Below are 17,324 nucleotides of genomic sequence, written 5' to 3' on the forward strand. Positions count from 1 at the left end.
CTCTTTCTTTCACAGATCACACAGTGTTGTAGTGGACTTGGTGTATACAGGATCAATAATCACAGCTGTCAGTTTGGCAGGAGAGAATCCGTTAATGTGTTACTAATTACTGTTAAGTGGACTGATGCATGAGGCGAGCAGAGGCTGTCGATATGGCCGGCGCTGGTATGTAAAGATAACTTAAGGATAACTCTTCTGTTATCATTTATTTAGGGTTGGTATTTTACAGCTGCTGGGATATTTATATATTTTGACACAGAATTGTTCTTAAAGGAGTAGGTCACATAAAGGAATATGTAATTGTTATTCACCCTATCTATCTATCCTTCTATCCTTCTATCTATCTATCTATCTGTCTGTCTATCTATCTATCTATCTGTCTGTCTGTCTGTCTGTCTGTCTGTCTATCTATCTATCATCTTCCTTTGGTCCATCTGTTCTATCTGTCTGTTCGTCTGTCTTATGAATCATCCATCCGTTTGTCCGTCCATTCTCTGTCTGTCTGTCTGTCTGTCTGTCTGTCTGTTCGTCTGTCTAACCGTCCGTCCGTCTGTCTGTCTGTTTGTCTGTCTAACCGTCCGTCCATCTGTCTGTCTGTCTGTTCGTCTGTCTAACCGTCCGTCCATCTGTCTGTCTGTCTGTTCGTCTGTCTAACTGTCCATCCATCTGTCTGTGTGTCTGTCTGTCTGACTGTTTGTCTGTCTAACCCTCCTTCCATCTGTCTGTCTGTCCTTCCTTCCTTTGGTTTATCTATCTATCTATCAATCTATCTATCTGTCTGTCTGTCTTTCTGTCCTTCATTCCTTTGGTCTATCTATCTATCAATCTTTCTATCTATCAATCTATCTGTCTGTCTGTCTGTCTGTCTATCTATCTATCTATCATCTTCCTTTGGTCCATCTGTTCTATCTCTCTGTTCATCTGTCTTATGAATCATCCATCCGTTTGTCCGTCCATTCTCTGTCTGTCTGTCTGTCTGTTCGTCTGTCTGTCTGTTCGTCTGTCTAACCGTCCGTCCATCTGTCTGTCTGTCTGTTCGTCTGTCTAACCGTCCGTCCATCTGTCTGTCTGTCTGCCTGTTTGTCTGTCTAACCATCCTTCCATCTGTCTGTCTGTCCTTCCTTCCTTTGGTTTATCTATCTATCTATCAATCTATCTATCTGTCTGTCTGTCTGTCTGTCCTTCATTCCTTTGGTCTATCTATCTATCTATCAATCTATCTATCAATCTATCTGTCTGTCTGTCTGTCTGTCTGTCTATCTATCTATCTATCATCTTCCTTTGGTCCATCTGTTCTATCTCTCTGTTCGTCTGTCTTATGAATCATCCATCCGTTTGTCCGTCCATTCTCTGTCTGTTTGTCTGTCTGTTCGTCTGTCTAACCGTCCGTCCATCTGTCTGTCTATCTGTCTGTCTGTCTGTTCGTCTGTCTAACCGTCCGTCCATCAGTCTGTCTGTCTGCCTGTTTGTCTGTCTAACCATCCTTCCATCTGTCTGTCTGTCCTTCCTTCCTTTGGTTTATCTATCTATCTATCAATCTATCTATCTATCTATCTATCTATCTATCTGTCTGTCTGTCTGTCTATCTATCTATCTATCTATCTATCTATCTGTCTGTCTGTCTGTCTGTCTGTCTGTCTGTCCTTCCTTCCTTTGGTCTATCTATCTATCTATCTATCTATCTGTCTGTCTGTCTGTCTGTCTGTCTGTCTGTCTATCTATCTATCTATCTATCTGTCTATCTATCTGTCTGTCTGTCTGTCTGTCTGTCCTTCCTTCCTTTGGTCTATCTATCGATCTATCTATCTATCTATCTATCTATCTATCTATCTATCTGTCTATCTGTCTGTCTGTCTGTCTGTCTGTCTGTCTGTCTGGTCTGGCTGGCTGGCTGGCTGGCTGGCTGGCTGGCTGGCCCAGGTGACACAACCATCACACACATACCATCCTCATAAAGATTACTCTCTGCCTCCATCACAGCCAGTTAGACTTGAAGGTCATTCCAGCCACTATCACAAATATATAAATACTCTGGAAAGAATGAGTGTTATAAAGAAAAGAAAATGGAATTTGTTATCTAGCAAGAGGACTTAATGAGCTGGTCTTCTGCCCACTCTTATGCCCTCCGATGAAAACAGATGGATCAAATGCCCTCGGGTGACACGTCTCTCTGGCAGGGGGTTGTCCGAGGGTCATATCAATGCAGCGAATGCCCACTCTTTCTCTTTGGAACGTCCAAAAGTATCCCAGCTTTATTTTTGGCTTGCTAACAGGGTTGTTTGAATGACTGTCCCTGGATGACTTTCTTCGGAAGCTCAATTAGATGGTTTATCATCAGGATTTGATCAAGCATCCAGGAGATGGTTACATTTTAATAAGTAATTATACTTAGTTGTTATTGGGTGCTGCTTGCTTGTGCCTTGTGATTAGGGATTCAAACAAAACCCTAAACTTAAGTATAAAACTTTGTGATGTAACTTAAAACCCACTTTCTTTTTTGGACCTCAAATTTTGTGTCTTATTGAAAAGATGTATGCTATTACTTTTTAAGCAATTGTTCATGCAATTTGTGCCTGGTGGGCGATAAAATGGGCCAAAAAAAGGAATGAGGGACCAAGCCATCTCTAATGACCAGAATATCACAGATACTTGGGGGTGGAATCTATTGACTTGTGCCACTGCGTAACCACCTACCAACCACCCAAAACACCATAGCAACAACCTAGAAGAGCCTAGCATCAGGCTGAGACGTAAACGGGCATTTACATTTTCTTCAAGAAAATTTAAATAACTAGTTGCTATTACTATTGTAAATGATAATAAAAAATAAACACATAATATTTGTGACATGACCACTGTGATGTAAATCCAGGACACATGCATCAACATTCATGGGAATAAGTTACTTTGCAAATGATGTTTTCATTTTTATTTTGGACTGTTAAGGAAAATAATTAAATTGCACAATCCTGACAACCTGAATGTGCAGTAGAGCTTTTTTCTTAAATCCTCATGTTTGAATGAATGCTGTATATAATCATATGCAAATTGATTATACTGTTTACTGCAGTTTGCATGGAGTATTATAAAGCAGTATTTTGCACTGAGGCTTGTGATATGTTACTGCAGAGGTGAGCATACTGAGTCTGTAATGCTTAATGGCTTGTCAGATTTATTAGTTTGCCAGCTCATGTAATATCCTGCTGTCTCTCCTAATAAGCCATAATGGCAGCTCGTCCTGTCAAACGTCTTTCTCCAGAGCACCAGAACTGCACTTCCTCTGTCACATCAAGTTAGGGGTTTCCATTCTATATTTTATCACTGCTCTTGGATATTTCGATGAAAAGTAAATTTAGATTTTAAGGTGAAGTATGTAATTTCTGCACCACTAATGTCACTAAACATAATGGCAAATGACTGTTTTCAAACACATTTCTTAAACACTCTTTTTGTCTGCCATTGGGCAGTACAACAGATAATACCATCCTAAACTCATGCTATTGGTTGATGTTGCCATGTCAGGCTGGTCAGGATGCTCAAACAAACAGAGCAATGTTTTGATAGCACCAAAGAGACACAGTGTTTACACTTTTCATTAAAATCAACTCTCTATAGCCTACTTATAGATGTGTGTGTATTAAGGTAGGATAGTATTTCAGGATGAAATGACACACTTTACCTTTAAATTATTAATTTTTTCTCACTCGAAACACACAAGTGCCCCAAAGTACCAACTTTCTTTCTTACTTTCTTTTTTCTTTCTTTCTTTCTTTCTTTCTTTCTTTCTTTCTTTCTTTCTTTCTTTCAATTTTGTAATTGTCATGGTCATTTTTTTTTTAAAGCATGCCATGGTATTTAAACAGACGTACCATCTAAATACCATGGTACAGCAATTTGATAATCATTCAGTATGTATCAAGTACTATTGTACCATTGTATTACCATCTGAAAACACTGTTCCAAAGTAACGCCAAAGTACTGTTTTGTAAGAGAAGACTGAATGATTTAGTGGTGTATTAACATGTAGCCAACTGTATCATAGTTCTCCCCAGTGTTCCTAATGATTGTTTGTTCTCTAACCTGACAGTTTTGCAAATAAGGCATTAAGCCAGTTTCATTTACAGCTTTGTGAAAAATCAATCCGCAGGACTAATGTTGCTAGGCTAATTAAAAGGATGGAGTACATAAACGCCCTCTGGATATGAGTAATAAAAATACTTTCAATACAGAACATCAGTTAAGACTAGTCAATAAGACTATTGCTCTTTTTCTTTTGAATTTCAAAGCCTATATTGATTTTATTTTCTCTGACATTTTTATTTCTAACCCCTGATACTCAAATATTTTAACACTGAAACATGTGATTTGTGTGCCACTGAACGGAATTGCAAAAATAAACATTCTTTTCAAATAGCCTTCCAAAAATGTCCCCCGTCTGATGATGTTTGAAAAAATAGATAGTCCCGCTCCCAACTCATGGCAGTGGTTGAGTTAGTTGTTGTGTTTGGCTGGATGGGTCACTCAAAACAAACAGAGGAATTGTAAAATGCCACAGAGAGTGTTTACAGTTTTTCAGAAAATGTACATAAAAATGGTTTACTTATAGTTTTCTCTGTATATTAAAGAGGAAAATTCTTTCATCATTTACTGTTTTCTGCTAAACAGAAAAAAAAAAATTTTTAAGAATATTTCAGCTCTGTAGGTCCATACAATGCAAGTGAATGGTGGCCAGATCTTTGAAGCTCCAAAAAGCACATAAAGGCAACATGAAAGTAATTCATATTACTCGAGTGGTTAAATCCATGTCTTCTAAAGCAATATGAAAGGTGTGGATGAGAAATAGATTGATATTTTAATCCCTTTTTACTATTAACTACTTTCACACAGCCCTCCTATGTATGTTCACGAGAGGTTTTCTGCCTACTCACATTCTTCATGCATATCGCCACCTACTGGGCTGTTGTGTAAAATACGATTTATTTATTCTTTTCCTTTGCTTTATCTCTCCTTTTTTTTTTTTTTTCCCTGCCCAGTAGGCAGGGCATTAGCTAGTGGGGTGAAAGGTGTTAAGGCTTCTAAAGCATTCTAAGAACTCTGTCCTCTCCTGAACGCACAAGGGAGGGCTGGCAAAAGTAAAGATTTATAGTAAAAAATGGACTTAAATATTTATGTGTTTCTCACGCACACCTATCATATGACTTCTGAAGATATGGATTAAATCACAGGAGTCTTATGGATTACTTTTATTCTGTCTTTATGTGCTTTTTGGGGCTTCAAAGTTCTGGCTACCATTAACTTGCACTGTATGGACCTACAGAGCTGAAATATTCTTCTAAAAATCTTAATTTGTGTTCTGCAGAATAAAGAAAGTCATACACATCTGGGATGGCATTAGGGTGAGTAAATGATTAGAGAATTTTCATTTTCAGGTGAACTATTTCTTTAAGATGGGATAGGAGAATTTTTTTTAAAAAGTAGCTCCAACATAGTTACACACTTCAGCTTTAATGTGGCATTGCATTAAATTCTGAGATTCTTAAAGACCCCTTGAAATTGCTGTGTTGACGTATTTCTTATTGCAACAGGAAGTTTTGGTGGGGTATATCCAAGGGCTGGTCTCTTTTATAGTGAATAGGCTTTAGTTGCATCACAGCCATGAACCATGATTTGTTACTTATTAGTTGTTTGCAGGGGGAGGGACATTTTCATTACTTTGAGCATTTGATAGGACAAAAATCTTCAATGTCAATATTTCCATTTATCCTGGAAGAGAAAGACTGTACATTTTAAATGTGTATATCTACTAAATGCAAAATTTCTCAATGGCATACATTTATATACTAAATATATTTATATTTTAATTTCACAGGTTTTTAATGTCATAAATTCAGTTCAAATATTCTTAAAAAATAAAGCATACAACAAATATCTCTTTCTATCTAAAATATAAATCTATATTTTACACCATATTTTTAAGGCAGACATTATCTGTATGTTTTTGAAGAGTTCAGGTTTGGTTGAGTGAGTCCTGTGGTGTTTCTTGTCTCCTCTGTAGTTTGACATGCAGCGGATAACACTGGAGGAGCTGAAGCACATCCTCTTTCATGCCTTCCGAGACCACCTGACGATGAAAGACATCGAGAACATCATCATCAATGAGGAGGAGAGTTTGAACGAGAACTCGGGGAACTGTCAGACAGAGTTTGAGGGAAGTGAGTGTAAACATTCCTGCCTTGCAATTTGGTTCATTGAGACTAGTGGCAAATCATTTTTTAACTTCAGCTTTAACAGTGAAATAATAACAAAACTTAAATCAAATGTAAAATAATTAAAAAGAGTTTATTGAAAAAGATCAAACACAAAAAGATCAGAAACTCTTGCAACAGTAAGTAAATTATGATAAAAAGAGTTTGCAAAAAATGTATTTTACAACATTTAAAAATATATTAACTATTTATGATAATCGAGTAATGGTTGCAGCTTTGGTGGAACTTCAGTAAACGTTTGGATCCGGGTGAATTTTTACATGTACATTTTTAATTAGTCAATATGCCCTAACATTGTGGTTTTACCCACAAAAAAAGCACTTCTTAGCAACTAAACCCTTAAATTAACGCTTCTGAGCAACTAAACCCTTTACCCTCTGGGGTCGACGGATGCGCTGGCACGTCCTGCTGGATATTTTCATCATTACAGCAGAAACAACTTAAAATACTTTTTGTCATTTTTGGGTATACAGATAAGTGTAAGACATCATTAGAGACTATAAAGGGTCTACTTTTATTTGTGTACACTCACAATAACAACAAAATCTTGTGCTTTTGTAAAATAAAGAAAATAAAAAGGGTGAGCTATCAGACGGTTCTGTCTCCACGAGCATATTTCTGAAACACGTCACAAAAATGAACTGAAACTCTGCGAATACTTATCACACAAACATGAAACATATGTCTAAAGAAATCTTAAAAATTTCTACTTTTAAATAAAACAATTCAAATTTATAACAAATATTCTCCTGCAATGTAATCTGTATGAAACTAAGCGATGTACATTTTTTACCGGTCCATCTCATTATCTGTAATGTGATCCCACCCACCAGCAGAGCGCGCCGTTCATACGGTAATGTGCTGAGACGATCAATGCAAATGGTGAACACACCCGACTGTTAGGTTGTAAACACAATTCATTCATTTTTCTACGCGTTTTTAACGATACACAGGCGAGGAAACTCCTGGATATTAAATTGCAGTGTAGACCATATAACAGAACTGTGTAACAATTATCATTGTTAGTTATCATTGTTATCATTGCTTTTCTCACTGCTCAGAAACTGGGGAATACGAACAGCTAAATAAGCTATTGATTAGCTATAGGTTGTGTATAGATGTTAAACATAGATGACAACATAGTAGACATGACTGACCTAATGTTGCAGTTCAAATGAAGTTGTTTTTTCTATATTGCAAAGCAGTGCTTTTCTTGGAAATCCTAAAAATATATTTGTATATATACATATACATATGTGTGTGTGTGTGTGTGTGTGTGTGTGTGTGTGTGTGTGTGTGTGTGTGTGTGTGTGTATTTTGTCCACTCATGTTTATAAAGATATTGTGATTAATCACGATTAACGACAAAAAAAAAAAAATAGGCGATTAATCGCGATTAAATATTTTGATCATTTGACAGAACTGATATATATATTTTAATTTTTATTAGATTAATCTCCTAATTATTTTGTAGTTAACTGCGATTAATCACAATATCTTTGCAAACATGAGTGGACAAAATATGCTTCATCCAGATGTATTTTTCAGTCATCCACACAAAACCTACCCCACCAACAGAGCTGAACAACAGAAAATGAACACAACACACCTCAATTCAAATTATGTGCAAAATATGGTAGTTGTAAGAGTATTATGACAGCATTTATTTGCTTCTTTTTATGGAGTTTTGACAAACATACAAAAATGTCTGCACTGTCATTCACAATTGACAACCATGTGTAAAATACATCAAAAACTCCTTTTATACCCTTGTCACAATTGTAACCGGTGGGATTAAATGGGTTAACACATTACAGTGTAGGTTACCTGCAGGATTCCAGCAATGTCTCCAACTTCTGCATGGGCTAGTGCACTGTCAAACAGAGACACTGTGACAGAACCTTGGAGACAGCGGCAGGGTTTCCGTTTGTCGGTAATCAGTACCGCTGCTCCCAATTCTCATATTATGCAGTCTGCGTAGGGCACTAACTCCCTAGAGAGGCACCCGAAACTCCTACTAGCTGCCCTTACTCACACGCTATATGTTATTCAAGGACCTGGTAGCTGTCCCGGAACACAGACGATCACCTCGCACTCGCACATTCACTTCGCGTTCGCACCACGCCTCACAACATTTGACTCGTGCTCGCACCGGTCCTCGCAGTACAAAGCTGGTGTTCAAATGACAGCTGTCTTTCTGCTGCAATCTGTGCTCTATCTGTGCTTTGCGGGCATGTTTTACTTCTATGCTAAATTGATAAAATGCTTCCCACATGTCTCAGCAAAATGTCTCCCATCTGTTTTCCCGATGGCAATGCATGTGACATTAGCGGCGTTTGCGCAAATGGACTCAATGAACTACAGTTTATTCAAAGGGTCATATTATGCATTAACGTAATAATAAAAATTATCACAAATAAACGTTAAACAAATTTTGCGTTAACGTGTTAACTCATTATCTTCAACAGTACTAATATACAGTATATATGAAATGAGTTGCAATAGCCTATAAGGTCAATAAAACTAACCTGCAGTATATTGAAAACTTGGACTATGCATCAGAGACTTGTGAACATGTCTGGTGGTTCTTAACTGATCCTAATGGTGTTGTTTCATGCAAATAATATATGATAATGCGCTCTTCACTGAACCTCTATGGACCCTTTTTCACATCTTCTCCTGTAATGAATATCACCAGTGTTCCCAGGGGTAATAGGGTGGAGGATTGATGCTCGTTTATGTGATATGCAAGCTCTCTAGACATCAGGTGCAATTTAAAGTTCAATATTTAGAGAATTATTTGGTTATTAAAATCAGAAGAGAGTATTAAAGATGCTGGTTTGTTTTGTTTTTTAAGTGGGCAGCTCATTTCCAGATTCAAGTGTGGGTGACGATATTTGCATATACAGGGTCACCAGAGCTCACTCAAGACTGTGGTACACTACATCAGGATATTATCAGATCTTTGGTAATGAACTCGTAAAGTTAGCATGTCAAACTAAATTGACACAAACACAATTCAGTATATTGCTTGCAGAGAGTATCAAGCCATATTAAAGTGGAAGTGTGAAATAGGCCAGTTTAAGTGTGCATTAAGTCATTTTTTATTTGTATTCATGTATTTATTTAGCAGACACTTTTATCCAAAGTGACTTACAAATAAGGAACACAGCAAAGAGATTTATCCTATGGAGGCATCTATAGGAGAAATGATATAATACAAAGTTTTAAATTGTTTAGAGAAGTACAAGTAGAGAGTAATATGCTCATGGAAGATATGTGTCTTTAGATGTTTCATGATAGAAGCTAGACTGTACATGCATTAAGTCCTGCCAGAAGAGCATTGCAGTAGTCCAGTCTTGATATAACCAGAGCTTGGACAAGGAGTTGAAGCATGTGCACTTAATGCACTTAAATGAATAGTACTATTGACAAATGTGTTTAAAATTGTGTAGATTCAAATTAGATGAAAACTCCAGTCATATTATTGGCCTGGAAAAAGCTATTGCATTCAGGTCAGGTCGCTCCCTCATAGTGGTCACCAATTCAATGTGAGGTAATTCGAGTTAATACACAAAAACTTCATGCATTCACACCAATAGGTGTCATTATAGAGTCAAGAAATACCATCCACATTATACATACTATAAAACTATACACCAGAAATAGTAAGACTAGTACAGTATGGTCCAAACATACCCATGAACGTGAAATTACTTACTGCTTGCTTGAGAAAGAACTTATTGTTTGAATCCTCAGTATGTCAGTATAGCAACACGGCACATGCTACTGTACACTGTTACTGTACAGCCTGTTGCAGGGACCAGGCACATCCCTTATGCTGACCCTGTGAGTCTCTGTCCTTCCAGCAATAACGGATGTCCACAGCAATAAAGCAATACTCATCTACATGTTTTTTCAAGCCCTCTTTATGAATCATTCATGACTGCACCTGCGCCAAGCTTAGGTGTTGTTGTCAATAGACGACATGCTGAGAACAAGAATGTAGGTAATGTATCTATCCAAACTCACAGGCAAAATGGATTTTCTTTAACAAAAAGCTATATAACTCACATGTTTAAAGACCCCATGAAATGGCATCACGAGCGAGTTGAGTTTCCTAGTGAAACAGGGAATTAAAGGCAAGGCTCATTCTTTATTTTTTAATAGCAAATAGGCTTTAGTTACGTCACAGCCATGAATCATGGCTATGTTCAAAATAGCATACAACCATACTACTGTCATATTATTTTTGTAGTAAAAATATGGCAAATTAGTATGGTTGTATGCTAGTCGGTTGCAGATGGTACTCTGCCAAATAGTTTATATTTTTCCAGTGTAGTGTCATCTCAAATGGATCACTTAAATTTTTTACTACAGGGTAGTGTGCGTTTGAAAAATGTGTGTTTCAAATGTACGCAATGTGTTGCTGTTAGCTTCATGCTAGCCAACCTCAGACCTGCTGAACTCAGATACCTATATCCAGGGTTGTCACCCCTCCCACAAAATACAGCATCGTCCAGTGTTTAAAGATGAAATTATGCATCCCATATTGAATCAATACGTGAAACAATTTGTGTCCCAGACTTTTTTTTATACATCTATGCTCCTATATAAATTCTATAGGAATAGATTTTATTTGCATTCTGGTTTTCCATCCATCCAACCAAGCCAGTGTGACGACACAACCTACTTTAAAAAAATGGCACAGAATAGTGCAGAAGTATGCACTTTGGGATGCAACTAATATTTTTGGTCTGCTTTCCCAGAGGACAAAAAATTATTTTATAGTACTATCATGTGGTAACAAAGTAATGAGACATTTACTCAAAACCCACCAAACTCTACTTTCAATTTCATGGGGTCTTCAAGGCAGTAAAAATTACATGGCGCTTGTGTACTTTTTGAAGAGAGAGTTTTCTTGTAGAAAAGTGAATTGATGCTGACAGCACTATCTTTTGATGTTCAAAACATGCTGAGTGTGCTGCAAGAAAAGATATCTGACTTTTTATCAGCTGTCGTTTGGAAAGAGCGGGGGGAAAATGAAACTTCTTACCTCCCTTTGCTCATTATGGTGCCTCCACTCTGCCTTAACGAGGCCACGGATTAGCTGTGGGGGGCGGGACTTGCTGACTACAGCTCAATGCCGGAAGGAGGACTGAAGCGTAAAATGATATCACGGGGTGAGACTGGCATGCAATCTGTCTCGCTGTGTGTTCCAGAAGCAGCTAATAACCACCTCTATTCTGAGCCCAGACCTTACTGTCACCCTAGAGCTGCCACATGTGCTCAGGTGGACCTAATTTCTGACTTTACTTCCAGCAAAACATCTTCATCTTGCAGCTGCAGAAAACAGGGTTCTTTATTTAGATGGGTCAGATTGTCAGATGAAAGGCAGTCAGCTAGAATGCAAATCAACGCCTACGCTTTCAGCCATAAGAAGAAAATGTATTCATGTGTTCAGATTAGGATATATGCTAATCGCTCTGTTTCTTTTGCTTCTTGCTGAATTGCATTCACATGCTCTTAAGACTAAACCCTTTTTATTGTCTGTCTCTCCTCTTGTCGACTGCAGTTCATCCCAAAAAGAAAAACCGGCAGACGTGCGTGCGCAAGAGCCTGATCTGCGCTTTCGCCATGGCCTTCATAATCAGCGTCATGCTTATCGCAGCCAATCAGATGCTGCGCAACGGCATGGAGTAGCAACACCACTGTGAGCGGGGCGGAGCCTGCATGTGCATGTCTGTCGATGAAGTCATTTCCTGAAACAAACAAAACCAAACACCTCACAACTGAAAAGAGGAGCTTTTTATTTTTTTGTAATTTTTTTTCCTCACTCTATTTTTCCACACGGACCAAGCGACATGTGTGCGCGGCAAGCAAATCCAGCATGTTTCTCTCTGGCAGGGACTTTAAAGGGCTGACTTTCTGCTTTTCCTGGCACCTCTGTTCCCTAATGCAATAATGTGCAGGAGTTCATAAGCACCTCTTTTGCGTTGCCGTCTCCTCAGTGGCTCGGATTTCAGCAGGGATTTGTTGATGAGCTTCGGCTGGGCTCAGGCCTGCTGTCAATGTAGGAAGGCAAAAGTAATTGGCAACTCATTACACTTTTGTGGAGGGGAGTTGCAGCATCCATTCCACAGACTATTTCTGTCTGCTGGAGCCAGAGTGCATTTCTGGCTCTGGGGATGGTGGGAGGCTGGAGAAAGAGTGCTCTCTGTAGTCCATAATTAAATCCATATTTGTCGGCTGTACAAATCCATAAGCCTGACTCATAGTTTTGAATCATGCTGAATGTGTTTTGCTGTTTGATTGTGTGTGGAGAAAACTCAGATCTCATCTTCCCTTGTCTAATGCTTTTTCTAAAGTGGGTTTATTGTTGTGAGTAGAGGATATGTATGGAATGTAAAACCTGACAATATTAAATAAATCAATGCAGTGATAAAAATGAAAATTAAAACCTCATAAACCATTTTGTTTCCACAAAGTGTCTGTGAAATATGTGCTAAAATTAAACGATTTTGTTTTCATTTTTACACTGACAGTGCTCCATCTCTGTCAAATTAAAAACTAAAATGCAATAGCTGATTTTAATTCCATTTTCACTGCAATCTTGTGGAAAGACTACCAATATTAAAATTAAAAAGCAAATGTGAAAAAGAAATTAAAAATATTTTTTTTCCAAAGCATTTTCTCAATGTTATAACAATAAAAGTGACATAATTCAAATTAAGATTCAAGTTCAGTTTTTATTTTATTTTATTTTTTATCTTTATTTTTCAATTTCAATTTTTATTTTCAATGCCAACATGTAAATTCTTTGTTAATGAGTGGGTGGTGCTCAAGAGAGGATCCTTTAATACAGTTGTGGGCACAGAGAGGTTGACAGGGAGATGTATATAATAGGGTTGTTACTGATTAATAAATCATCAATTATTTACCACTGTTAATTTAATTGATCAATTATAGCAAATAAACAAACATAATAATTTGGAAGATCTACAGAATTTACCACGCTAAGGACCTTATTTAACGTGTGGTGTAGATAGAGAGAGAGAGAGACAGGTGTCCGGTAGAGCTGCACACTAATCTAGTGGCATGTTTTTATAATCTTTCATGTCATATTGTTCATTAAAACAAGTGATAGGTTCTAACCCTTGATGACAGAAGCTTCCAGTGCACAAGGAATTGAGCAAATGAGACCTAAATAACAGAAACAGTGATAAAAACAGATAGCAATACTTAATATTACTGGAGTGGGTTGTTCCCTTTTTGTATAGGGAATTTGAATTAGAATTTTAGTTTTAATTATGTCCCTTTTATTGCACTAACATTAAGAAAATGCACTGGAAAAATACATTTTGCAATTTCTTTTTCATATTTTCTTTTTCATTTTAATATTGGCAGACTTGCCTCAACATTGCAGTGAAAAAGGAATTTAAAATCCGCTATTGCATTTTAGTTTTTAATTTGACAGTGACGAAGCATTGTCCTTGTGAAAATTAAAATGTCATAATTTTATAACATTTTAATTTTGCCACATTTTTTACAGAAACTTTGTGGAAATTAAATGGCTCTTGAGGGTTTAATTTTCATTTTTAGCACTGCATTCATTGATTTAATATTAGCAGTTTTTACGTTCCATAGATATGACCTGTGTTAGGGTGGCATTTATAATCCTTCAAGATGCTTAAAAATTTTTTTGTTACAGACCAAAAAATACAAAATTATGTCATTATTCACTCACCCTTTTGTCATTCCAAACATATTTCCCTTTTTTTATTTATTTTTGTGTAAAAACCCTAAAAGTAGTCCATAGGACTTTTGCATGATTTTTCAAGTCTTCTGAAGCCATATGGCAGCTTTGGGATTGGAACAGATGGAAATTTAAGTCATTATTAATTAATAATCTTGCCAAGTGAACTGTTAAAGTCAGCATGAAACAGAAGTCGTGACCGAATTTACTTCCATTTTGCGACGTATTTCCGAGTGCAACAGCTTATCGAACAAGAAAAAAATGTAGATCGGGGACTTGATTTATTCCATTGGTTGTTGATTGGATTGTGAAAAGTGGGCGTTGCATAGCGGAATGGAGGCGGATCTAAATAGAGTTTGCAGTGGACACAAACACCTCTTCCACCATGCTTCTGGAGCCAGAGCTGGTTATCGGTGAAACTGAGCAGTGATCTCAACACACTAATGATCAAACTCAAACTTTTCTTATGATGAGGCTGTTGCCGTTGAAAAACGAGTGAGTGAAAGATAACAATATTTTTCTTAGTCACTATACACTAAATAAAGGTAACATTTTTAAAAAAATTTTAAATGTACTCATGCTGTGCATTCCAAGATACCTGCATTAAATATATAAATAAACTCCAGAGGCATCCAAAGTGTTGTATTCATTAGTGATCACCGCAGCAATTCAGGCATGAAATATCTGGAACACATCGGCAAATTCGCTATTATTCCTCCTCATTTGAAATGTAAATTCAAACCAGCTGGCCTGTAACAAATAAAGTTTGGGTTAAGGAACGAGAGTTTAGGAGGAAAACAGCTGAAAATACAACTTATCATCTCATCATTAGCTGCTTTGATGGCCAGTTTGTTAATACAGTCTCAATGATTCAGTCACAGCGGTTCTCGAGTTCAACTCACAGCCTCAATGATTCAGTCACAGCCATTCTCGAGTTCAACTCACAGCCTCAATGATCCAGTCACAGCCGTTCTCGAGTTCAACTCACAGTCTCAATGATTCAGTCACAGCGGTTCTCGAGTTCAACTCACAGTCTCAATGATTCAGTCACAGCGGTTCTCGAGTTCAGCTCACAGCCTCAATGATTCAGTCACAGCCATTCTCGAGTTCAACTCACAGCCTCAATGATTCAGTCACAGCGGTTCTCAAGTTCAACTCACAGCCTCAATGATTCAGTCACAGCGGTTCTCGAGTTCAACTCACAGTCTCAATGATTCAGTCACAGCGGTTCTCGAGTTCAACTCACAGTCTCAATGATTCAGTCACAGCGGTTCTCGAGTTCAACTCACAGCCTCAATGATTCAGTCACAGCGGTTCTCGAGTTCAACTCACAGTCTCAATGATTCAGTCACAGCCGTTCTCGAGTTCAACTCACAGCCTCAATGATTCAGTCACAGCCGTTCTCGAGTTCAACTCACAGTCTCAACGATTCAGTCACAGCGGTTCTCGAGTTCAACTCACAGTCTCAATTATTCAGTCATAGCGGTTCTCGAGTTCAACTCACAGCCTCAATTATTCAGTCACAGCGGTTCTCGAGTTCAACTCACAGTCTCAATGATTCAGTCACAGCCGTTCTCGAGTTCAACTCACAGTCTCAACGATTCAGTCACAGCGGTTCTCGAGTTCAACTCACAGTCTCAATTATTCAGTCATAGCGGTTCTCGAGTTCAACTCACAGCCTCAATTATTCAGTCACAGCGGTTCTCGAGTTCAACTCACAGTCTCAATGATTCAGTCACAGCGGTTCTCGAGTTCAACTCACAGCCTTAATGATTCAGTCACAGCAGTTCTCGAGTTCAACTCACAGCCTCAATGATTCAGTCACAGCAGTTCTTGGTTCTTGAGTTAACAGCTCAGTGAAGGTGAAGATTTTCAGTGAATATTGACTTAAATTTCAGCCTGTTCCTCACTCAAACTTTATCATACCAAAAGTTGTATGGACCATTATGTACATATATATATGTACACTTCAACTATACTTTTTTGTTACTTTTTTTTGTCATTTTTGTTACTTAACAGACATGTCCACTATGAACAGTTGTTGAAAGATTGTGAAGATTTTTCAAAATAACTCCTTTTGTAAGAAAAATTGATATTCGAATCCCTTAAGGTAGTTTAATGATATTTTATGGCCAGTTGTTGCTGCGTCAAGGGGAATACCCAGTGAGATGCACATTTTATTGCATCTTTTGCCTGTGATGGCAGTTCTGATCATTCCTAATGGCTCTCAAATGTATCTTAGTGGATATACTTGGATTGTTTTGCAGTGCTGAACTCCCATCCTCCAGATGCACAAATCCACTTACACTAGAGGAATGATGTTTCATTCACAGATCATTAATATGATATTCACTTACATTTTATGTCCATAGTCTTCATTTTTGGGCTGCAGTGAAGATGTCACTCACTTTACCATAGTCTACAGTAATATTTTATGGTTGTGTGTACAGAACACATTCATATTTAATCTCATTCTGCATAAAAGCCACCATTGCATTGCGTTGCTGATGTTTCAATAGATGCGCATGATGCGTGACATGTCCATTAACTATTTTCATCAACATCAAGATTTAAGGTTAAGACTATTAAAAGATATATTAGGGAAAGTGTACGTCTGTAACCAATCCTGTAACTGGTCACCATTTCTTTCATTCCTTTCTTCTCATTTTAACCACCTTTTGCCTTCACTGGATTTTTTGAAAGTACAAATATTTCTGTATAGGCTCTGAATTAATTTGGGTAAAAAAATCTGCATGCTTATTAGTTATAAAAGAATTAGCAACATGCTGACTGCTTAAAATGACACACTGCAGGACATGCAGACTGTCAACTTTCCAAAAGCATTTCATGTCAACTAGCCATGTACAGAAATGTAACATAGACACCTGATGTCACTTATTCACAAATAAGACTGTAAAGAAGGAAAGACTGCTGAAGGAAGTTTAGGTGTAAAGGCTAAAAATCTGTGCCTGATGCAGCTCTCCTCAACCAAGGTGTTTCAAGAATGTCAGTCTCTTCTAAATGCTGTCGAAATCACACAATTATGTTTTCCACTGTAATGTTTCCTGATGTCTGCTTCTACTTTATTATGCATGTGACCAAGCAAAACTCTGTAAATAGACCTTTACATGTGTGTTAGATGATTTCTGTTTGTGCATGATTGTTTAAAGCAGTACATTCTGCACAGATTGTGTCAGGCCTACAGAGGGGGTGGCTGAAACCAATACAATGTCTGCCAGCGCTCAGTTCCCCCTGTGACCCCTGACTAAAGCCATATTTGTCTGCACAGATGTACTGAAGAG

The 17,324-nt window shown here is 37.7% G+C and overlaps 1 protein-coding gene across 2 annotated transcripts in view; it reads left to right on the forward strand.

Annotated features, from left to right (window-relative positions):
- The window catches only part of LOC127631799 (calcium-binding protein 8-like), a 71,291-nt gene extending 58,645 nt beyond the window's left edge, over positions 1-12,646 (forward strand). For both annotated transcript variants that reach the window (XM_052110146.1, XM_052110145.1), the window contains exons 5-6: positions 6,056-6,212; positions 11,842-12,646. In XM_052110146.1, the coding sequence (XP_051966106.1) occupies positions 6,056-6,212; positions 11,842-11,969 (285 nt within the window). In that variant the 3' untranslated portion in view covers positions 11,970-12,646. The remainder of the gene's footprint in view (positions 1-6,055; positions 6,213-11,841) is intronic.
- The last annotated feature ends 4,678 nt before the right edge of the window (positions 12,647-17,324 follow it).

The sequence above is a fragment of the Xyrauchen texanus genome, chromosome 38 (assembly GCF_025860055.1).
Source record: "Xyrauchen texanus isolate HMW12.3.18 chromosome 38, RBS_HiC_50CHRs, whole genome shotgun sequence".
Lineage (NCBI taxonomy): Eukaryota > Metazoa > Chordata > Actinopteri > Cypriniformes > Catostomidae > Xyrauchen > Xyrauchen texanus.